This window comes from Onychomys torridus, chromosome 13 (assembly GCF_903995425.1).
Source record: "Onychomys torridus chromosome 13, mOncTor1.1, whole genome shotgun sequence".
Classification (NCBI taxonomy): Eukaryota; Metazoa; Chordata; class Mammalia; order Rodentia; family Cricetidae; genus Onychomys; species Onychomys torridus.
The window spans coordinates 62269307-62293301 of NC_050455.1; the positions used below are offsets into that span (position 1 = coordinate 62269307).

General features: G+C 48.8%; 2 protein-coding genes across 2 annotated transcripts in view; both read right to left on the minus strand.

Annotated features, from left to right (window-relative positions):
* Nucleotides 1-760: 760 nt before the first annotated feature.
* LOC118594654 (mitogen-activated protein kinase 4-like) overlaps nucleotides 761-23995 on the minus strand; it is a 158449-nt gene continuing 135214 nt past the window's right edge. Inside the window, exon 3 of the mRNA XM_036204705.1 lies at nucleotides 761-1118. Within this exon, the coding sequence (XP_036060598.1) occupies nucleotides 1086-1118 (33 nt within the window). The 3' untranslated portion in view covers nucleotides 761-1085. The remainder of the gene's footprint in view (nucleotides 1119-23995) is intronic.
* Mapk4 (mitogen-activated protein kinase 4) lies at nucleotides 10095-23604 on the minus strand. Its single transcript, XM_036204704.1, has 4 exons — nucleotides 23457-23604; nucleotides 19308-19469; nucleotides 14865-15066; nucleotides 10095-12427 (listed from the first exon to the last, which is right to left on the minus strand). The coding sequence occupies exons 1-4, from the start codon at nucleotides 23512-23514 to the stop codon at nucleotides 11731-11733; spliced, it is 1119 nt and encodes a 372-aa protein (XP_036060597.1). The 5' UTR covers nucleotides 23515-23604; the 3' UTR covers nucleotides 10095-11730.

The following is a 23995-nucleotide window of genomic DNA, read 5'->3' on the forward strand; positions in this document are numbered from 1 at the left end:
GAAGAGACAGAAGGGGCCCATGGGTGTTGATCCAGGCCCTCCCGAGGCTATCCTGTGTTTCTGTCTTCTCTCCCCTCTATCTTTCTATCTAAATATTTCTCATCCCTCCCTCAAGAATACCCTAGGGAAAAAGTGGGAGCATGTCTCCCACAACAATGTAGGTACAGCAAACAGAACCTGGTCCTCTGAAAGAGTAACACGTACTATTAACTGCTAAACTCTGTCTCCAAACCCTGACATTGTTCTTGAGGGGGCTAACAATCAAGTAGATATCTCACAAAATAACCTAGAGAGATGGCATAGCTAGAAAGCCCTAGGTTAAGGACCACGTGGTCGGGAAGAGTGTCACTGACGGCAAGAGGAGGGGAGGTGCAGCATGTGGCTGTCAACAGAATTCACAAGTGCTCAGACGTTCACTGTATATGGTGGTTGGAATGAGAAATGTCCCCCATAAGCTCATGTATTCGAACACTTTGTTCCTAGCTGGTGGCGCCGTTGGGAAAGATTATAAAACCTCTGGGATGCACTTGCTGGAGGAGGTATATGGCTGGGGACAGGCTCTGAGGTTATAGCTTCACTCTCCTTCCTGCCTATTCTCTGCCATTAGCAGGTGGTGGAGATGTGATCTCTCAGCCTCGTGCTCCAGCCACCTGCTGCCATGACTCCCCTACCATTACGGACCCATGATGGACCTGAAAACCAAAATAAAACCTCTCTTCTACGAGTTGTTCTGGTCATGAAATTTTATTGCGGCAACAGGAAAGTACCTGGTATACTGTGTTCCAAAACGTTTGCTTTTGGAATAAAAGGAATTTTTACAGGTAACCTAGACTGCAGAAGAAGATAGCAAAGGAATCGGGGACCTGAGCCTACTGGGGTGCTTTCAGATGCCAATGAGAGAAACTGATGAAGACTGGCTTACTCATAAGAGTATTTATTGTCTTAACAAAAACCTGCATAGGTGCACCTCGAGAGCTGACTCAGCAACATGAATGATGTCATGATTGACTTGGGCTCTTTCCATCTCTTCTCCATTCCCTTGGTCTGTTTAGTTTTTTTCTCCTTTGGGTTACTGCCTCATGATCTCAAGAAGGTCGCTCCAGTTCTGGCACATCCTCCTGTTTAAACAAGGAAAGCAGATGGTGAAAAGGTTTCCTCTGATGAGGCCCTTTTAACTTGAGTAGTGACAAATTTCTCAGGAAGCATCTTTTGATATCTTGCTAAGCTGGGTCACATGCTGCAGATGACTCCCAAGAAAGTTGAGAAAGCCACTTTTCAGCTTCTAGGGGGGGAGAGGGGCAAGAGAGAGGGTATAAAACTTGGCTTTTGGATGGCCAACCACAGTTAATGACCCTAATCCCAAGGCCAAGCATCATGCTGTAGAAAAAAAGGATACAAAGGTCACACTTAGGAGCTACCAGCTTCCTATGGGACCTTGCATCTGTCATGGCCTCTCCATGAGTGGGGGGATCTTTTTTTATCTTCAGCAGTCCAAAATTTATTTTAAAGTCCTTGCAGGTGGTGAATGAGCTGTTCAGTGGTGCCAGTATTCTTCTCCTCCTCCTTTTCCTCCTCCTTCCTCCCCTCTCCTCTTCTTCCTCCTCCTCTTCATCATTATTATTATTATTATTATTATTATTATTATTATTATTATTATTTTGTTTTTTAGAGACCAGGTCTCTCTGTGTAGCTCTGGCTGTCTTGGAATTCACGTTGTAGACCAGGCTGGACTCGAACTCACAGAGTGCTAGGATTAAAGATGTGCACCACCACCACCACCTGGCTCTGTGGTAGTATTTTTAATTTAAAGAGGCCTAGTTGGTAAAGGCAGCTGTGGCTCTTCCTTGTTGAGGGATAAACTCCCCTGTTCACAGATAGATGGAGAGTGACTTATAATGGCTGCCTCCTGGCTCTGGTTTCGGAGTTCTTTTCCCAGGAAGAACAATAGCCTCAAGAAAGCTGAAGAAAAAGACTGTTTGTCTGAGCTAGGCCGAAGGCACTCTCCTCTTAAAATGGAGGACTCTCTGGCCCAGGGGGAGCTGGGGAGGAGGTTGTGTACCCACCTTTTACCTGACATTCATTGCCTCCCCAGGCAGCTTCCCCTGGCTCTGTTGTCTAGATGAAGGCCTTATACAACATTTTCTAGAGCCCTGTCCTCAGTGTGGTTCATGCAACAACAAAGACTGACCCCCCACCCCTCCATACACACACCTGAATCTTCAATCTGTATTCCCCAAACACAGAACATGATTCATCAGTGTTGGTCAGGAGTGAACACTAAGCTGGTTACTATGTTAAGTGTGGCAGGGATGAACAAGGACCCTTGTCTGTGGGGTGTGAGGGTAGTATACTTCCAGGCAGCAGGTGTTTTAGACTGGGTAAATACCCCAAGGGCAAGTGTCTTTGTGGTCAATTTTTGTTTTTAAATGGGTGATACTCAGATATTTGGTCTAATGTTGTTCAAGGTGTTGATGTGAGATTATTTTTGCAATGGATTCATGTTTTGATTACTGGATTTTAGGTCAAGTAGGTTATTTTCAACATTATGGTTGGGCTCCCTCAAAGCTTACATAGAAGATAATAGTGACTCCCTCCTGCCAGCAGAGGGCCTTCCTACATAATCCTCAACATCAGCGCTTGCTTCCAGGTTCCTAGCCTGCTGCACACCTTGGAGATATAAACTGTGCTGGTCTCCATAATTCCTTAAATTCAATAAATCGAGATGTCTCAGCAGATAGTGCACAGGTAGGCCTGGTGACCTGAATTCAAACCTCACAGCTCATCTAAAGGGGGAAGGAGAGAATCAGCTCTACAAGGTTGTCCTCTGACCTCCAGCCTCTGTACCCATGCCTCCCACCACATCACGTACATACGAACAACACACACACACACACACACACACACACACACACTCTTATTAATTTTGATTGTGTTTCTTTTTCTGAGGAATCCTGACTAGTACAGCAGGGCATAGTTTTACATGCTGCAACCCATTGTAATTTCCACATCATTGTGGCCCAGACAAACTGACACATCAGATGAACCATTACATCCTTTAGTCACAGCTGTGAGAGCCCATGGGTGAGAAGTCACACCTTTGCCTTCCTTTCTACTTCCAGCCCTGGGCTGGTAGCACTGCACAAAACTCTCTTGATCTGATCTGAGGGTTGGAGCTGGGATACAGCTGTTGATGTGTCTGGGATACATCATTCAGAGAGGAATGGCTGTTGACCTTCATCTCTTGCTTTTTCTTCATGGGGCCAACATGCAGAGCTTCACAGCCAGGGATCCCATTGGCTTCAAATCTTGAAGCTTTCAGCTAAACTACAGAACAGCTCTGGGGTAGCTGGAAGCAATAGCTTCCCAAAGCATCCCATTATGCCCCAGGGGTAATAACCATGATAACAGAATGAGCATGGGGGTAGCTTGTAAATCCATCAACAGGTTCAGCTTTCATAAACAGGGCACAAGTTAATAAGAAAAGGAATCCCAGAATTGCTTTGCCTCAGCATGCGTGCTTTGTATTATTATATTTTAATAATGCAATATATGCTTAAAAGTATGTAGGCACATGGGACCAAACAGGATCACTAATAATTTAATGACATACTACCTCTGCTTAGCTGTATTTTCCATATAAGGTAAAAAGCCCCATATAACTTTGGAATTGTAGGAGACACAAATGTATTCAATATCACTTGCAGTAAAGGGTAACTCAGCAGGCTTTGGTTGCTCAAATCCTGCACATTCCTAACACAGTCTAGCATCTAGGAGGACTGGTCCTTGGCTAGCTCCTGAGATAACCTCTGAATCTTTGGAATACATAGTGTCTTGGTTAGAGTTCCATGAGCCTCTGAGGCCTGGGCATCAGGTTTGATGTGGGGGAGACACCTGGAGATCAAGCAGCTAGGGTCAGTCCCTTTGGCACTGTACGAGCACGTGACTGATCATGCCCCATAACGATCTTGGGCACCAAGGCTCAGGTGGGATACCCTGGTAAGCAATATGTCACCATGGGTCACTCTATGCCATTGCTGGGACTATTAAGCACATCCATAGGTGATCAGCCTGGGAGGGGGCACCTGGAAGCTTGTTGCTGGCTCCTTCTATATGTCACTGATGTGCCTTTTTCCTTGTCAATTCAGATCTGTATCTGCCCACTGTAACAAACCATAACTAAGAATGTTCCAGCTTTTCTGAGCACTTTAAGTACTTACAGTAGACCATTAAGCCTAAAGGAGGTCTTGGGGACTCCTAAAACAGTCCCTCAGTTAAGGGAGAGATAGCAAGAAAGGTATTATCTAGGAATGTCAGCCATAAGAAATCAATAATGTGGGACCTGGATCTCTGAGGGCTCACCATGGGGAATTTTGAAGGTGTTCCACTTGTTTCAGGATATATAATCACACTGTGAACACTGAATTTGCATTAATTAAATAAAATCTTGGGCCAGGAGGCAGAGCCAACAACTAGTTGACAGGAAGTGGCCATAGAGAGTTAGAGGGAGTCTGGGAAATGAATAGAGAAATACACAGGAAGTAGTAGGGAGGGACTTGGAGTTTGGCCATCTCTTTTGGTTTGGGATGGATGAAGAGAAGCTCTTTTGCTGGGTCGCTGACTAAGGAGGAGGTTAGCTGGTTGCTTCTCGGCTTCTCTGAGCTAGCAGGTTTTCACCCCAGCATCTGACTCCTGAGTCTTTATTGGTGAAATAGAACCATTAGAGACTTAGTTAAAAACTACATTTGGCTGCAGACACAGAGGTGGTTCCAGTGGGATGCAGAAGTCCTGGCAGGCCTCTGCCTGAGTAACTGGGCAGTTATTGTAGAGCCAAAGTCAGTAGCTGAAACAGTAAATTCAAGTGCAGCCATTGTGCCATCAATAAAACCACAGACCTCAGAGAGCTTATTTCCCATATCTACCCACCCAAACTATAGAATTGTTGGTGGAAGATCTTCCCTGTGCCTTACCCCCAAAGTGCCCAGTGTGGTACCCTGTAGTGTGGATGGCGCAGACTACCCTGCTGTTAGGGGTTTGGGCTGCTAAATGACCCATTGCTGTCTCCAAGAGAGTCCTTGGCTGAATGAAGCTGACACAGAGGCCAAAAGGCCGTCATCCACTTTCCCTGAAGGGGACCATTTCTGTGAAGTTTATGACCCAGACTTCTCCATGGTCTCAGGCAGAAGCAGTTGCTGTTTCAAGACACATTCTTGTGCATTCTTTCTAAGCTCCATCTGTTTCCTGTATCGGTTATCTTCTTAGATCATTCATTCCCTTTATAAACCACTTGTCTGGGAACGCCATCTTCAGGACTGATTGGAAGAGCCGTCCTAGGTCAATGATAGTTAATTTCTCATTGCCCATTGAAATCTCTACCACCATGTCAATGGAGCACAAAACACGGACCACAACATTCTTGTTTCTAAATTTCTCAAAGCTCCATCTCAATTCTGTGCTCATAAACTAAAGTGGAGAAGAGAGACTAGTTATATCTATAGCAGTTCTAGGAGGCAGAGGGGGAAATAAATTCTCATCATGCAGTCCTCTTTGCTCCAGCACTGCCTACCTGTCCACAGCTGTCACAGAAACCTGAGCGGGCTTCTGTGGAGGCAGGCTGAAGGGCCAATGTGACCCCATTATAGGGACCTTAGGCTGGTATCATTTCAGCGTTGAGATGGCTTTTTGGTTCAGAGTGGGAACAGCCAATTCTTCCTAATGAAGTGGAATGCAGTCCAGAGTTTAGCTGAACTGCTCAGCTAAGCCTGGTGCCAAGGAGACTCACGCCACAGATGTGGTCCATCGGCAGACTGTATTTGATTTCCTGGATTGTACCTGATTGTACCTGGAACCTTGCTACATTCTATTGCCATTTTTACTGGGCCATTGGCTGCTAAGAGGCATGAAGGTGTAGAGACATTCACACATAGGAGAGTTGAGAACATGCACAGAGAAAGGAAGGCAGTGAAAGAAGAGCCTTGAACTCCAAGACCTGGCGCATCAAGCTCTAGATGGGATTGTAGCCATCTTTGTGATGTTCTTATCGCCATTTAGCTTTACCACCCAATGGCCCAGATAGATGTCTAGCAAGAACATACAGCTGCTTCATTTACCGTGAGACTTGCTGGCTGCCTCTGACACAAAGACTCCATTAGTTTGACCTGAACACTTCCCAACAGTAGCTTGGATGGCTGATACCAGATTACTGAGAGAACAGGCAGGATTCTGATGATAGGCTTGGTATGTCTAGGTGGTTGGCATGGTGATGCTCACCTTTAGCACGCTCCATGTAGAGGCTTGCATAGCTCTAAGTTCCAGCCCACCAGGGCTACATAGTGAGATCTTGTTTCAACAACAACAACAACAACAACAACAACAACAACAACAACAAAGATAAACTACAAAAAAAGAAAGAGAAAAGAGAACCTCCTGGGGTAGCTCAGAGGAACACATTCACCTCTACACTTCTTTGTGTATGTGGTGTATATTTGTATCCATGTGGGTGGGTGTTTTGTGCATGTGGAATTCTGTGTCTTTGCATGTGGAAGCCGATGATCAATGTTGGGTGTCTTTCTTGATCTCTCTCCACCTTATTCTTTAGGTGAGGATCTCTGACTCTGCAGCTCATCTATTTGGCTAGGTTGGCTGGCCAATGCAATGATTTCTGGTCTCTGGGGGTCTGCCTGTCTCTTCCTCCCACCCTAGTGCAGGGATTACAGATATACAGTGTGCTTTGTCATTTAGCTGGATGCTGGGGCTGGAACTCAGGTCCTCTTGCAAACACAGCAAGGCTGAAGCATCTCCCCAGCTCCTTCCTTCTACTTCTGAAGTTCAGTTACAGCTGCTTCTCCTGAGCTCAGTTTTTATTCTTGTAGGAAAGAAAGAAGAGATCCGAGCAGTCCTAGCCAGAGCAGGTAGGGCATTGCCAGCACTAGGTGTTCTTGGCCTGTGTCCTGGATTCCCACTGTTGACACCATAGGCATTTGGCCCTCACCTTTCTGTGCATGCCATGTTAGCTTCCACCTACCTGCTCCTGTGGCTTCTTGCCTGTGGCCATTTGGGACCTGTTTAGATGTAGTAGAGGCCAGAGTTACTGGGGAAGTGCTCTGTCTGAGGCGAAGAGTCATCAGTAAGTATGCCAATGTTATCCACTTTGCTATTGAAAGAATGGGTATCGGCTTGGGACACCCCAAGACCAAGTTCTTAGCGCAAAGGAGATTTATTTGTTCCAGAGGGTCAGAGGGTAGGGAATAAAAGACAGAGACAGGAGATAGAGGATAAGGGAGAAGGGCAAGGGAATAAGGGAGATGGGGAAGGGATATTTGTCCCTAGAGGGACAAAGGACTGCCTCTAGATAGAAAGGAGACAGATGTGGCCCATAGGAAAATGGTGGTTTAAAAATGTAAAAGGAGATACCTCGTGTTAGGGTGAGGTGCTTAATTTTAATTGGGCATGTTAATTAGGGCGGCCACAAGGGGGATTTTGATTGTTGGACTTCAATACTTTGATAGCTGGACCTGGGTAGTCAAAGTCTCAGGAGGAGGAAGTGGACAAATAAGGGAATAGACCTTGGTGGCTAGCTTTAGAAATGTAAGCTAATGGTTTTTAGCAAGGCAGAGGGAATGGGGAGAAGGGCACAGCCTGCCAGAGCCACATTTGCCATGCTTCGGCTGGCTAGAGTCCCTTCAGCTACTGAGCTAGGACTCTGCCTCCCAGAATTCCCCACACCTCTGCAAGATGCAATGGCCACTGCCTGGGGGAGGAACTTGTGTCCTCCAGTGGCTTCTCTCCTTTCTGTTGCTTTCCCATTACCCTGTCAGTGTTTCCTGAGACCCTCCTCACAACTCCTGTGCTTGAGTCTTTACCTCAGTTTGCTTCTGAGGAAAATCCGTCTATGCTTGCGCCCGCCTTAATGTCTGTTTCTCTTTCCCCAACTCCCTCCCTGCTATACAGACCAGGCTCCAAGCTGGGCAGAAATTATCTGTAGAAGCAGCAAGCCATTTCTAAGACCAGCTGTCCTCGGGCTCCGTGCACCTAGAGGCAATGAGGTAGAGAGTGCCCCTTTGTGATCCAGACCCACTTTTGTGTTCCACCTGCTTTTCCTGTTACAACCCCACCATATGTACCCAGATGGGCTGCTGGGATGACGTGCATCCTTAAAGGAGCATCTAGGTTCTAGTCCCAGCTCTGCCTTGTCCTAACCCATGGCTTCAGTTTCTAGGCTTCAATGTACTTCTCTGCAAACAGAGGGGGGTTGGAGTGGGTAACCTGGAAATCCTCACAGAGATCCACCTGGCTCTGCCTCCCTAGTGCTGGGATTAAATGTGTGCACCACCACTGCCCAGAAAGGCATCTTGTTTTAGGGCTCAGCAAACTTCTGCACAGGGTCAGATATAGAATGCCTCAGGCTTGCGGGCTACACAGTCACTATTGCAACTTCTGAGCTCTGCTGCTGAGGCATGGCAGACCAAACTGTAGCTTCGGTGAGGATGGAGGGGAGAAGGGACTCTTAACCTTGGGCACAGAACTTAAGGAAGCCAAAAATCTCAGGAAATAAGATGAATATTTTAATGCTGTTACTTCCCAAATGGAAACTTTTATTAAAAAGCCTCCCCATGATGAACAAAATATCAAAAGATCAAATACAGAATCAGAAGACAGCTGAATGCATGTGTGTAGGTATGTTTCAATAAAACCCTTTGGCATACAGATGAGTTCGCTGTCTCATATTACAGTCCTCGTGGGGCCCTTTCAGGAAGTGTTAACCTTAGCATCCTGTGGCTAGGTTTAATGGTGACATCTTCCTTTCTTTCCTTCTTAGTTCTTCTTTGGTGCTATTTAGGCTGCTCATCTCCCTCTTTCTACTATCCCTATTGGATTCTAAAACATTGTAATAGCTCAGGCTTCCAACTGGACATAAGTTTTTCTACCAAGAACACTTCAACAAGGCTTCTGTCCTGACTGTGGGCTTTGTCTTCACTCAACGCCTCCTAGGTAGGGAGATATCCCTAGTAGCTGCTTGAAGCTCTGCATAATACACAGTCCCATACACAAACACTAAGATAACTATCTTGGCTTTCATGACCAAGGTAGTTACAAAAGAGACCAAGAGGGTCCGTGAAGTGAATATACTTGACAAAGGATGATTTGGGTCCCAGTGGAAACTGTGGGAGCCTTCACTGTGCGTCAGAATTGTGTGGAATGTAAAACCAATGAACTGTTTATTTCTGGACTCCTCTAGGAACCATCTTCAGACTGCGAGCACTAACCAGAGCAGTGGGTAAAGGGCACTGCTGTACACTTGGCAGGTGGTTTGGAGAGAATCTGATAAACGGCTCACAAGCCCGCTCATCTTGCCATAGGTGCATTTCAATAGCCATGTGTTCTAACCAAAGAGCCTTCCTGAGAAGTCGAACAGAAACAAAAATTGAAAACTCGGTGGTCTATTATTTGTTGGGTAATGGATGAAGCCAGGGCTCATATTGACACAGGTATGACAAAGCAGTCAGCTTCAGATGGATGCAGCCTCAGGTATCTGTGATGGCTATCTGAGACAGGTTGTCTATGCAATTTCATAACGTTGAGTCTTCTATGACAGTAAGGAAGGGCCAACCCCTATCAGAGGGCTGGAGGTGACACCAAGATAGAAATCCACAGTTAATTCTGGAGTCACTTCCTGATCTCACGTTTGTGGATTCTCCCCTTCCAGACCCCCCACCCCACCCTCACCGCTCCAAACACCGGCCTTCCTGGTGCAGGGAGAAGCCAATGGGGCTCTCATGACTCAACCATGGTAAAAGGCAGGATCAGATAAGACGTCAATTAATATGACAACTCATGATGAATCTACGTTCAATAAAAGTTTATTTGGCTCATCCTGATCAAGTGTAATAATATGTAACAGATTATTTTAAGAACATGAATAATTATAACAATTCTCCCGTAATAACCATTCTCTGTGAACTCGGGGTCAATCAGCAGCATGTCTCTTTACTCAAAAAGTAAAGTTTCCCTCCGAGGAAAAATGGCACATGAGGAAAGGTGGTGTGCATTGCATTTTCTTAAAGAAAAAAGGAAAACCTAAACACTTCATATTTACATATTTTCCATTTTAAACTGGTCAGTGTGGTTACTTCTGTTTTAAAATATAAGTCTCTAATGCCCCATAGGTTTCGATATACAAATCATAGCTAGATTTAAGGTGCTGCGATGTGAGGACAAACACATTCCAAAGAGATCTCTCAACAGACCAGCTAGGCTTCCTGTGGGTATCTTTGGATATTGGCAGGGGGGGGGGGGGGGGGGGGTGGATAGAAACCAGCGGCCGAGTACTCAGGGACAGGCTGGGGACTGTTGGCGTCCACCCACACCCTATGCTTCTGTAGAGGGCTTTGGACTCCAGGTTCATCTTAACTTAAGCTTATGAGGGCATGGTTACTTTGAATTCTTTGTCATGGGTTCTCCAGTTGATAGCTGCCTCTCCAGGACCCTTGAGGCTGGTACCCCTCTTTAAACACTTAGCTTATCTTTCTATGTTTCTTGCCCACAAGGTTACTAGCTCTCCAGCCATTCCTTTGGGGCCTACTCTTGCTTGGCTAGCACTAAATGGATGCTCAGCATCAAGAGCAGCATTAATGAAGGATGATGGGCCCTCAGTGGAACTTTCTCTCCTAACTCATTTGTTTCTGTGGAAAGCACCTTGTTGCTTTTCCAAAAATGAGCAATCTGTGCCAGGAACATTTGGTTCTGAAGTAGGTTTGGAGAGGAGCTGTGTGTATGTGGGTGGGGTGGGTGGGATGCTGAGGGCTTGGAGAAGAGGGATTCTTGGAATAGCCATCTTCAAACTCACCCATGTGTGACACCCACTGCTGAGTGAGGGCTGGGCTATGTTGAGTCAGGAAAGTGCATAGGGCATGCTGGAGGAGTTTGGGCCTGGGAGATGAGTAAACTCACCAGCGACCCAGAACTGCTCTGATCTCTAGCAACAACTACACACTGTGCTGAGTTTGGGCAAATACAGGGAATGCGGCAGGTGAGGACATTTAAGCACTTGAGGAGTCATAAAAATATGTCTGGTGGCTAGGAGAAAGAAACTGGTTCTGTTTCCAGTTTCAGAATACAGGAAGCATTGTTCTAAATTAAAGGAATGGATGGGACCGATGGTAAGGGACAGCAAGAAGCACTCGGGACCAAGTTTGCTGACCAAAAAGCCAGAGTGACCCCAGCAGAGGAAGACATTATACTGTGGTCAGACACTGGTCCAGGGGACAGAAGCCTGGGATTCAGACTTCACCCTGACATTCACTAGGCCTGTGGTCCTAAGTCAGACAATGGCTTCTCTGGGCCCAAATGTCCATTTGAGACTAGGTGGGTCACATGGCTTGGAAACAATTGTCTGCAAGCTGCTTCTGCCCCCTCGGCCCTGGTCGGGTTGTAGACTGCGGTCGGACATCCCTGTCTTCCCTGCACACTGTCACTTACAAAGCACAGGCCTCCCTTTCAATGGGAAAAGTGATAGCTCCCAGCCAGGCTCTGTTCGAACCGGCTCCCAGAGGTTAAAGGCTAGTTATTAAGGCAGTTTAAGAAATGGACATTCCTCTAGCTCCCAGGATCCTCGTGTGTTCTGCTAACCCCAATGTAGCAGAGAGGCTGAAGGAAGTGCTAGGGTAGCAAGGGAGTGGTCCAGCTTTCTGGGTGCCATCTTGCTCCGGAAGTTCTCCCGCGCCCCTTCTGTGCTCACCACCTTTCTTTGGAGAAGGCCTCTGTCTGGACGAGGTCGCCAGGGTGCTCAGAGATGCACGAACCGTTCAGGTCACCCAGTTTGTTTTCCGGTAGGTCCTCGGGTTTGGTGCAGAGCTTTAGAGCACGCGAGATGAACACATCTAAGTCGAACTGGGGACTAGCACCCCCATCGATGGGTGTTGGGTGTCCCGGGGGCGAGGCAGAGAGGTGGTGCTCTGGGGCATCAGGGGGAGGACTGGCACGCTCGGGGCCACTTTGCGTGCTCTTGACCCACTGAGCGATCTCTAGGAAGAGGCTGGTAGGCTCATCCTCACGTGACACCGGGTCTGCAGCTACGGCAGCCATGGGGGGCGTGCCGGCTGCCTGCTTCCAATGTGACAGGTCCAGGATGAGCTTGGGTTCTGAGTAGTGGTGGGGCTTGTTGTCACGCCACAGCAGCTTATCTAGGTAGGATGGGGACCCCACCTTGTAGTCGCAGGAGCGCCCATAGTCGGCCTCGAAGGCGCGCTCCATCCACGAGTGTGACTGCTCCAGGAAGCGCTCGGAGCTGCTTTGCGAGTCCTTGCGTGGGTCCACCTGAACGTCCTCAGCCAGCGGTGCAGAGCCAGCCCGTGGGTCACGCTGCACCTCGCTAGCATCCTGGCACCGGTCTGGTCGCCACTCCAGATCTGATGACAGGCTCACAGGATACCTGCAAGGGTGCAAATGGAGATGCGATAGTACACCCAGGAGGGATGGGGAACCAAATCACCTTATCTCTGCCTGCCACTGCGTGAAGCCTGGCATTCTGCATTTCTAACAGGCTCCCTTATTGTTGCCGCTGATCCTTGGACCACATTTTGAGGGCCAACCCCTAATGGGTGTTTCCTAATCCTGGCTCAGGTTTGAGTCACACAGGAGGATTAAAACTAAGTACCAGGTATCCCTTGCTGCCCACTACCAATGTTCTGGTTTAATAGGTCTAGATGGCCCTGCCTGGGCATGTTTGTGAGACTTCCCCCAGGGATTCTAAGGTGTAGCCAGGGCTGATAAAACCTCTGCCATGGTGGATCTGGACAGGTGCCTGTAGCACCTTGCATCCAAGCAGAGCAGATGGGGGCCTGCAGAAAGATCACAGACACCATCAGGGGAGGCCAAAGATCCTTGGAATTCTGCCCTCCTATGACTACCCTGTAGCCAAGGAGAGTGGAATCAGATCGCCAAGAGCAAACGAAGGGCAGATGGGCAGGTAGGCGGCTGGCTGTCATCTCTGGCTGAAACCCTTTCTTACGCCAGGTGCTACAGTGGGGAACACAGACAAGGGGGCAGCTCCCGGCCAGCTGCCCCCTGAGCTAGAGGCCTGGGGCTCACACAGGACAATTAGACCAGCCAAGGCTGAGCAGCTGCAGCCCAGAGACTATGGGGTACTCTGGCTATGGCTGGAGAGGTAGGGGAAAGGCTGAAGTTGCCCACCTCCCAGAAATACCATTAATATCATGGTTCTCAGAGTTCAGCACTGCCCTTTCCCTGAATGGCCTTGAAATTGCAGGGGTTTCTAGGAAGAAGAGCTGGGAAGCCCCAGCATTTGTACGTTATACCCCAAGTGCTGATCATACATTCTCGATTACCTTTGCAGCCATCCTGAGGGGACTTAGGATTGCCACAGCCTTAAAGATGAGACAATTAGCATACCACACAGGTGAAGGCCACTGCAGCAAGGCCTGGGCTTTAACATCCTGGTCCCTTGTGCAGGTGTGATGGAGAAGGCAGAGTGCAGAGTGTCCGGCTTGAAACTACCCTGAATTGACAAGCAGTGACCCCGCTACAGTCTTCCTTGGTGCCAGTCCAACATTGCGTGCCCTGAATTCTGTGGCATGGAGGGAGGGGCCGGGCAAAAGTCTAAGAACCATAGTCTAGGGCAGCCCCAGCATGAAGCTGGTAGAAGAGCCTCTAAATTGCTATTTGCTGACAAGAAGAAGCTAGCAAACCTGCCCCAAATAATGGTGCCCTGCCCCCTCTTTGCACCCCCTCAATTTGAAACCTCTCATCTGTCAAATGACTGAAAAAGAGACATTGCCTATCTGTCACTTATGTAACAAGCTGTCACATTCCCATGGCAGCGAGGCTCCCAGTTAGCCCCCCTTGGAATCGGTGCAGCTAAGCATCCCGCCTCCATTGCCTTTTCTAAACTGGGCAGTACTGATGCTGCCTCCCCTGGTGCCTGATCTGAGAAAGCCGGGGCAGGAAAGGAACTAGGAAATCCTAGTATTCCCGCAGAAGCGGTTTACAAATCTACTCTCTAATACTGACACCTGTCAAAGATCCTGACATGTAGCGAGGCTCCGCAGTAAAGCTCTTAGCAGTGTGGGGCACAGGTACAGTTTGGGGACAGCCCTATGTGGGTTTGCTGTGTATCATGATGCCAGCGCCTTAATCTCTCTAAGCTGTGGCTTTCTCACGGATGATAATAATGTCACAGCCTCCTTCAAGGGCGCTCGCAAGAGGTGTGAATGATGTGTGAAACGAGAAATGTTTTGTGACAGGGAATTCTGCACTGTTTTCTTGCATTGTCCTATTCAGCCTTTCAAGGGCAAAATCTTTTTTTAAAAAGATTTATTTACTTTATTATGTATATAGCATGTATGAACAGAAGAGGGCACCAGATCTCATTACAGATGGTTGTGAGCCACCATGTGGTTGCTGGGAATTGAACTCAGGACCTTAGGAAGAGCAGTCAATGCTCTTAACCTCTGAGCCATCTCTCCAGCCCCAAGGGCAAAATCTTGACTGAAGATGTAGTTCGGCGGCAGAGAGGTCACATAGCATAATCTAGGAGAAAAACTCCAGCCTGTTGTTCACGGAATATTACAGTAGACACTCATCAACACTTGGCCCTGTGTGCACTGAGCTTATGTTAGTGGTCTTGGGGTGTCAAGGAAAGCTGGGAGGATCGTTCTGCAGAGTGGAAGTCCCTGACTCCCATGGGCGGCAACTAGGTGGCTACTCACTGGGAATGTTTGGGAACTAAGCTGGGGAAAGTGCCCAACGCAATATATCATCTGGGAAACGGAGGTCACGGAGGATGAGAGGCAAATTGGACATGAGAGAATAAGGGGGTGTGGCGCTGGACACCAGCCTTGGACACGCACCTGTCCCAGTTGGAGAGCTGGCTCTGACTGGCAGCCATCAACACGATGTCATCGATCTCGTCTTCAATGCGGAAGGGGTGTTGTGAGGTGGGCTCATCCTCGGGGAACGAGTAAGGACTCATGTAGGGGTGCTGCAACCCCATCTCTGCAGTTAAGCGGTCCATGGGGTTAAAGGTCAGGATCTTTTCAAGAAAGTCAATGGCTGTAGGGAGCAAAGGCAGTCACAAAGGTCATGTGCTGCTCCTGTCAAGCTGGTGTTAGCATGGTGACAGCCCCTGGTACCTTCTAACTATGTTCGCAGCAAGTGTTTTCTTGGGTTTGCAATTGAACTAAACAGAACCGCAGATGGATAAGGTGATGTGCTGAAGGTCTCACTCCTGGGCAGAGGCCACAGCCGGCCTTACACTGGACTGCTCTAAACACAGGGATTGGGGACACTTAGGGGTTATTCTTGAGACACAGATGCTCAGTTCCATTGGGATCCTCCTGGAGACAGCTGGGACAGCTCAGGGGGGAGGGGAATCTAGGGTATTCAAACACTACTCCCATTGCCTGGGTTGAGGACTTCTGGAGGAGGGGCAGGAGCCCATGGGAGAAAGCCCTGATGGGAAAGGTGAGTGTGGAGGTGTGCAGAGGGAGAAAGAGGGACAAGGGATATGCATGCCATGGCTCCTGTCTGAGGCCAGAGTTCTTTCTACAATATGTCACCCCTGGAATTCTCACCAAGACAGTGACTTAATCAATACTCAGAAATACTCAGCACTCAGTTAGCAGTACCCTCCTGTGCTTGGCAACCACCCACTAGTGACTAGGTACAGGGGACTCTGGTGGGGCAGATGCCTAGGGAAGGAAGGTGGAGTCTTATCACAGCAGTGGCCATTCGCCAACCTGCATGGCCATCCACTCAGCAGCTGACAGTTGTCTGGAGAGTGCAGGCTGAGCTAGTGTGCATCCCCCTGAGCAGGACTGTGCCCTGGTTCATCTCAAGGCATGGCCTGGCTTAGGGCCCTGCCATTTCACTGGCTCCATTTGGGTCATGTTCCAGCCCACACAGTGGGGGAGATGGAGCTGAGCTCCAAGCCTGACTTCCCTACTCTTAGTGTTCCTCACAGTGGCTGGCTCCTCACAACAGCCCTAGACCTCTTGGTAGGAAACATTCCCAACAATGTGTGAAGTCAATGGCTTCAGGTTACTGGCTTCTCAAGAGGACACAGTGGCCTTGTATAACCCTGGGCTGGAAGAGCAGTTATGTAGCGGAGACTCTGAGCCCTTCCTGATGCTCTGAGAGTCTGGCTGCAGACCTGGAAGAAATGCCACCTCAGAGTGCTCAGGACTACACAAATCCAGGCAGGGTACAGCTCCAGGCTGGCAAGTCTTTCCTCTCTGGGCTTCCCCTTAGTCTCACCTGTTACCCATGGCCTTCAACAAGGTGACGGAGCACTAAAGCTCCACACTCCATTGCTATCTTTATCAAGAAAGGCCAGTGGAGCTGGGAGGGGGGAACACCATCCCAAGGCTGCTCCAGCGACAGTGAGATTGTCCTCATCCCTCTCTGTGACAAGACAACCCAGCCTCCAACCAGTGCCCAAGACAGAAAAGCCTTCTATCAACCTTAGATCTTCCCCCTTTAACTTCACCCTGGACTTAGCTCTGCTGTCACTGGTCCCGGGAATCAGGGTGACCCCTCTGTCTTACGGTTGGCCTTTGTTTTAAGGTAATGATTGTATATCCCCTACAAATCCCTTCTCACGGCACCCCATTGACCTGCCTCTTCAAGAAACTCCTGCAGTGGGGGTGGCTTGTGACTGGGGCCATTCTGGACTAATATATGCATTCCACTTCAAGCCCAACCCCAACTCCTACAGGAGTCTATGCAGACTACTGGCTTCTGTTGGGTGTGTGCGGTTGCCCAGGGCAGCCTTGTAGGCTTTCTTTAGATAGTAGATCTGAGGGCCTGGGTCCTGGTGGAGCCATTCAGTCTCCTTAAATGGCTCAAGACATTTCTTGCATAATGAGGCTTCTGTATAATTACGCCACCCTCCTCTTGCTCACTGCATCCTACCCAGGGCTCTTAGCACCCCAGGCATACAGGAAGGATTCCCTCTAGCAGGTAAGCTAGGACTTGGTTCCTCACCCTGCTTTGCCCACAGCACTCCTTCTTTGTGTTTGTGCATCAAGCTCTCTTACCAGATTTGCCCCAGATGTTCACACTGTGGCATCAGGTCCTGCCTCCCTGGTCTTTCACCTGTCACGTGATAGTCACTCAAGCTGCTGAGTGATGATGTCACCTAGTTGGACTCTCTTACCCTCTGAGGGTACAGCCAGCCAGGCAGATTCTTTGGCTTCTCCTGGCTTTGGAGATCTTGAATATACCAGCAAAGGGGACAAAGTTGAGGCCATCATGGTTCCACTAGGCTTCTTTCCCCTGCTGCTAGTTCAAATCCACAATGTTTCATTACCTTAAGTGCAGTGGTTGCTGGGGTTGTCTTTTAAGACAAGAGGGAGACTGGGAAACATGCACAGTGGGAGGTGAAGCCAGCAAGGCTTGAAGGGCATTTGGTCAGCTCCAGGATCAAGTACGGATATAGAGAAGCTGGTCTGTGGAAGCCCAGAGCCTCTGGGCCTTTCTTCTACTTAACACGACACTCATCCATTGAGTTCTCTACCTCCTCCAGCCCCACTTCTTGAGCTTCCCAGTACTCCCTTGCCCCCCCCCCCCAAAAAAAAAAAACAACTCCTCAGCAGTCCCTAGGATGTATTCCTTGCCAATCGTACCCAACTGGGAAGGGATTCCTTGCTTTGGGGTTAGACCACTTTACGTCCCTTTGAATTATTGTGCCTAATTTAGTTTCCCAGTTTCAGGGGATTCTCAGACGTTGACTGGCTATGACAAGAAGCCTTGACTTTTGTCACACACTGACTTTGTCTGGAGGCAGCCAACATCCATCCCTCTCAGAGCCCCAATGGTGAGGGGCTGCTGGGTGTGGCTGCTTGCAGACAAGCGGACCGGGCAACGAAGTGTAGATCCAGAATTCCTGGAGCTAAGGCACTGGCTCTGTTTCCCCACCTTTCTCTGGGGGAAGAGGGCCACACCCTAAGCTGGCAGCATTATAAGAGGTGTCTTGAGTGCCTGAGTGACCTTGGAGAGCGAATCTACCATACTGGCCCAGATCACTTCCCATCAGGTTATGATGTGAGAGAGCAATAAACATCAAAACATTTTTTTCCTCAATAAGAAATCTTACTCAAACCATTGGGATCTTGGCTCTCTCATAAAATTGCCTGAGGCTGTATCCCATCTGTATGTGAGACCCACTGATGATGTAGCACATACAACCTACAGAACAACCCTTTTGTACCACGGGCTTTGTTGAGCTCCTGTTACAAGCTCATGAAACAGCTCATGTAAACTGTTACAACCACCGCACTGTGGTTTGGATTGGAAATGTCCCCCAAAGATGGGTGTTGAAGACTTGGTTCTCAGAGCAGTGATATTCGGAGAGGCCTTTTAGAAAGTGGCTGAATCAGGAGGGCTCTGACCTCACCTGTGGATCCACCCGTTAGTGCGTTTACAATTATAGACTATTTGGTGAGCATGTGGGGTTTGATTAGTGAAAGTGGGTCCTTGGGGTGTATTCTTCAAGGGTGCATCCTGTTGGTGGCCATTTGCTCATGCTCTTGTGTGTGTACCACTCTCCTCTTGTTCCTGGCTCCTGAAGTGAACAGCTTTGTTCTCTCATGGCCCTTCTATCATGATGTTCTGATTCTCAGAGACCCAGAAACAAGGAGGCCAAGTGACTGAGACTCGGAGACTGTGAGCCAAGATGAGCCTTCCCCCTTTTGGTGTCTCTTAGGTATTTTGTCACAGTCAGGGAAAGCTGACTAATACATGCTCTAAGGTACTACTGCACCTATTTTACAGTTAGGGAAACCGAGGCTCAAGGAAGTTAAGTAGTCTGCTCAAGATGACACAGCTAGCTAGTCACTGGGAACTGAGCACCCGTCTAGCCCCAGCTGAGGAGATACATATTGACTGCACTGCATCAGGCCTCCAGGGGGAGAGAACAGCAAAGGAGGCAGACAGTGAGTACAGCGTGGAGGACCACTAGTGACTGCCTCAGGGACTGCCACGTGGTCTGGAATCTACAGTCTGAAAACACAGGTTGACCATCCTTTATCCAAAGTGTTTCTTTAAAAAAAAAAAATTATATATTCCTTATTGGTTGGGAACCCCTAGTCCCCAAATCGAAACACCTAAGTGTTCTAAAATATGAAACCGTGTGAGCTTGTAGCTAGGAAAAGCACCAGCTGCCAAGGGTGCTTGGTGTCTGAATCTCACGTTCTGCTCTTTGGATGGAGGCCCACATGCCCTTTGCCCTTGCCCCAAATGGTGAAGCCAGAACTCGGCCTCTTGGGATGGTGGCCCGGTGCAGGCTTGGCTACCTTCGCTGTTGACATCAGGGAGCAGCTTGCGCAGTGGCCTCTTCACCTCCCAGGTGCTGTTGACAAAGGACGGCATCACCCTGAGCAGCTCCTCCTTGTCTTCCTCCCGGACCACAGGGATGGTCTCTAGGATGAGCTGCATCTGCTCCAGCTCGTGAGCCCCTGGGGAGGCAAATGCCACACGGGTAAGTTCTTTTCCCTGGACATCTGAGGATGCTCCAGAGCAGCTCCAGCTGGTTAGAGAGGGAACACCATGGGGCAGCGGGCAGTACCAGGCTCGGAGCTGAGGGACTTGGCTTCGAATATCCACTCTACAACTAAATTAGCTGTGGGCATTGCAGAGTGCTTGCTGTCTTTGGGGTTGGCTTTGTTAAAGGTAAAAAGCAGGGATTTCTTGTGGTGGAACATGAAATGTCCTTGAAGGGCTCGTGTATTTGAACGCCTGGACCCCACTGGGCAGCGCTGTTTTGGGAGATTGTGGACTTTTGTGGTATAGGGCTTATTTGGCTGACATAGGCCAATGGGGGACGATCTTGTGGGTAAGAGTCCTGCTTCTGACCCGAGTTCTCTGCTTCTTGTCCACCACTGAGATGTGGAACAGCTGTGCAATAAAGCTCCTGTGCCACTGACCAGGCCACATCAGCCACCAAGCCTTCCCTGCCGTGACACTGTAAGCCAACACGAACTTCTGCTCCCTTAAGATGTTTCTGTCAAATATTCTGTCACAGCCGGTAATCAGGGAAGTAGCTCATCCAGGCTTGTATCTAGTTCTCTCTGAGGCTTGTCTATTCTGCTGGCGTCTGCAGTCCCATGTGGACTGAGTCGGCTGATGCTAAGGCGATGGGGGCAGCCGGGCTATGGCTTTGCACACTCTCTACTAGGCTGGGGAAGGAACAGTTACAAGGCCAGGATGAGCCTTAAGTTTCCACAAGGAGGATCCCATTCAGGAAATTCTCAGGAGTAAGAAAATAGGGAATAACTGGTTGGGTTTGGAAGGCCTTTGAGTACATTCCCTGTGTGGGCACAGGGAGGAAGGTGGGTCCTGCCAGGTCTGAAGGAGAAGTGGTAGGGGAGGATAGAGACAAGCATTCATTCACCCATTTGCTCATTCATTCACCCATTTGCTCATTCATTCACCCATTTGCTCATTCATTCATCCATTTGCTCATTCAACAGTTATGTATTGAGTTCTGTGGTGGTTTGGGTGAGAATGGCCACCATAGTCCATCCTCTCAAGTTTGAATATTTAGTCACCAGGGAGTGGAACTGCTTTGGAAATGGTGAGTAGGTGTGGCCTTGTTGGAGGTGGTCATTAGGCCCCATATCTAACTATCTGCTGCCTGTAGATCAGGATGTAAATTTCTCAGCTACTGCTCCAGCACCATGCCCGTCTGCTTCCCACCATGATGATCATGGACTCACCCTCTGAAACTGTAAGCAAGTCCCCAATTAAATGTTTTCTTTTATAAGTTGCCTTGGTCATGGTGTCTCTTCGCAGCAATAGAATGCTAACAGGACAGGTGCCTTCCCTACATCAGGCATCATACTGAATGTGCGAATTCACCCTGCCATCTGGCTGTTCTGTCCTCCATCCCCTCTTCTCAGCCTCAAAGCTCTTTCTGCTCCTCTCTGCCAGGCTGAACCCCCAGTCATACCCATCCCTCCTGGAAAGGCCTCCCCAGCCATCCACTTGCACAGGGAACCCTTCACTGTCCACTGGCTTCTGCAGAACCCCAGTCTTCCAGCAGCTAATGGCTTAGAGGGTATCATACCCTAGTGGTTCATCTAGCACTATGTATATTCAAGGGCCTACAGCTTTGGGAATTCCCTTAAAGATGCCTTTGGCCTTTCCCTGTCCTGCGCTCAAGGAGAGTCAGCCAAGGGACTCCAGGAGCCCCTTGCAGACTGTCTTCTCTGGATGAGCACTTTACATCATTCTCTAGGGGACCAGAAGGTCAGTGATGATTAAGTCAAAGACCGAATGGTGGCACTTTGCTCTCTAGACCCCGACTCCTGTCCTCTGTGACACAGAGACCAGTAACACACAGCCCTGAGCTTGGAGTCACTTCCTCGGTAAGGACTGAGCAGGCAGGGAACTCTTCCTTCTCATTTGTGAGCTCCTGCTAGGGAGCAACTGTGTCCTATCAGAGACAGCGAGTAGGGTCTCATGTTCTATACAAGGGGCAAAGGGCAGGGACCTCGGAGTCAGGCAGACCTGGAGATAGACCCTGCAACACCTTACAGATAGATGGAGGATGATTTCTGACACTTGGAATGCTTGGCAAAAGGAACCCATCCTGTTGGCACACCAGGGGTGCCAGCTCATGGCAAGTGTATGATAAAGCCTGGCTCCCACTGCTTTCTAGAGCTGGTGGAACATGAATTCCTCAGAGAAGCCAATGACATAAATCCATGTGGAAAATTGATGACCTAATTGGTGATCATCCCTGGTGATCTTTTGTGACAGATGTCACTTGTGGGGGAGGCACATTAACATTGTGAGTTTACTAAGGAACCATTGAAAACTGGGAGCAGGGTGATGCTGTTGTGACCTCTCTCCCTTTTCTTCTGATGTGTCCTTGGGGTCAGAGACAACCTGGCTAGCTGCTGGTTTTCCTACCTCCCTAGTAATGAGGCTCTCTGGCTGTCACTGTCCGCCTCAGCATATGGAGGTGCATTGCTGTGCATTGCCTTGGTTCTCCGACGCTGTAGTCAGAGGGACTGGGGCTGGTTTAGAATCCTGAGAGGTGGGAACTAGGGGAGGTTGGAGGGATCCAAGACAGAGGAAACAGGAGACTGAGAAGCAGGTCTGAAGACCTGGCCAAAGAGGGAGGTAGAAGCTGCCAACCCAGGGCTGAGTCAGAAGGAGCAGGGGATAGTTGCTGCTAACCAGCCTGGCAGGATGAAGGTAAAATGAGTTCTGGATTAAGAACAGTCAGGCCTGCGGTCACAGAGCTTCCATGGCCGCTGTTTAGAGGCCATTGGGTCTTCAGTAGCTTAATGCACCAAAGAGGTCATAGCTGGAGCAGGAAGTGGGTGCTACTTGGAGGAAGCAGCTTACTGTAGGAGGTATGCATTGGAAGGGTGCGTTTTATTTCTGGATCTCTCTCTGCACCTTTCCCCACATTGCCTTTCCACCATGACATCTCTGCCTTTGCCACAGGTCTGAAGGATTACAACCAGCTGAACAGTAACTGATACCTCTGAAACTGAGTCAAAGTTAAGCCTGCCTTCCTCTTAGGTCGCTTCTATCAGGTATTTGTCAAAACGACGCAAAATGCCTAAGACAGCTGATCTAGAGACTGGAGTGGTGTAAGTGGGGGCTGCAAAAGCCCCTCCAAGCAAGGATCGGGATGAAGTGCGGGAACAGCAGGAGGGATGGATGACCACCAGGGGGCGTTAGCAAAGCCATCACGGAGGACAGGACCCAAGGAAGGCTTCAGTGGGAATTTTCCAAGCAGAGAAGGGTTTAACTTTGTCAAGGTGAAGAAAGTCTTGATAGATGATTAGGGTTACTTGGTGGAACTACAGGATGGGGGACAGAGTATCAGGGAGGGAGGAGGAAGAGCCTGAAAACACGGAATGGTTGTTTTTAGTGTTTAGTCCGGGTGCTGGAGTAGAAGTGTGTTTGAGTTCACCGGAGCTGCTACAACAAAGCACCTAGACCGAACGGCTTATAAACAGCTAACATTTATTTCTTGTAGTTCTGGAGGTGTCTGGAGGTGGACATGTCCCAAGTCAAGGCATTGGCAGATTCAGTGACTACTTAAGGGCTTGCTTCTCCTAAATGGTGCACTCCTGCTACTATGTCCTCGCATGGTGTAAGGGGTGAGGGAGCTCTTATAAGAGGACAAACCCCACAGACCACTTCCCTAAGCCCCATTTATATATATACTACACTGAGGTGGTGGCTTCAGACCATAGGAAAATGGCTAGTCACTTGCAAAAGTCCTGTGCTCAGAAGGCTACGTTGAGCTTTTATAATATTTTTATATGAAATTATAGTACTATATCTACAAGAAGCATCATAAAAAGCAAAGGAGTCGTTTTAGCAGACGATGAGCAGGCTTTGGGCTCAGCGAGTGTTCTGTGTACAGTTTGGACAACACTGGGAAGGAAGCATGGGGTAAGCCTTGGTTAGCAACTTACCAGCGAAGAGCATCTTCCCCGTGAGCATCTCAGCTAGGATGCAGCCAGCTGCCCACATATCGATGGCTTTTGTGTAGTTGTTGGGGGACAGGAGCAGTCGTGGAGAGCGGTACCACTTTGTCACCAACCCTTCTGACAGATAACCCTAAAAGATAAAGTCCCCTATATTATCAGCCGGAGATGTGCGGATACTAGCCGTCCCTCCATCCCGCTTGGTTTCCCCTCCAGAGAGGATTGGAACTCCTTTCAGAATCCTATCCTTGTTCCTTTTCTCCTGATCATAGGTTCGGGGACCTTGTGAGGTTCTGGGATTCTTCTTTGTGGGAGGGAGAGATCCAGGGCATCATTATTTTGGAAGGGATGGTTTTCCACACCCCTTGAAATAACCAAGTCTGCCCACACTTGTAAGGAGATAGGTCCATAGGAACCATATGCTCAAGTTCATTGCTACCCTCAACCGTCATTATAAAACATTGGAATTGTCTGGCAGCTGAATCTGAGAAGCAGCCACAGACTTCAAATTGAGCCAGTGGCATTGG

Bases quoted from the DNA above. Each gene is read 5' to 3' on its own strand.
- Mapk4 (XM_036204704.1), bottom strand. From the start codon at position 23,514: ATGTGGGCAGCTGGCTGCATCCTAGCTGAGATGCTCACGGGGAAGATG. The intron at 15,067-19,307 runs GTAGCCAAGCCT...TGCTCCCTACAG, and splicing joins CCCTGATGTCAACAGCGAAG to CCATTGACTTTCTTGAAAAG. The intron at 12,428-14,864 runs GTGCGTGTCCAA...GCACCCTTGCAG, and splicing joins CAGCTCTCCAACTGGGACAG to GTATCCTGTGAGCCTGTCAT.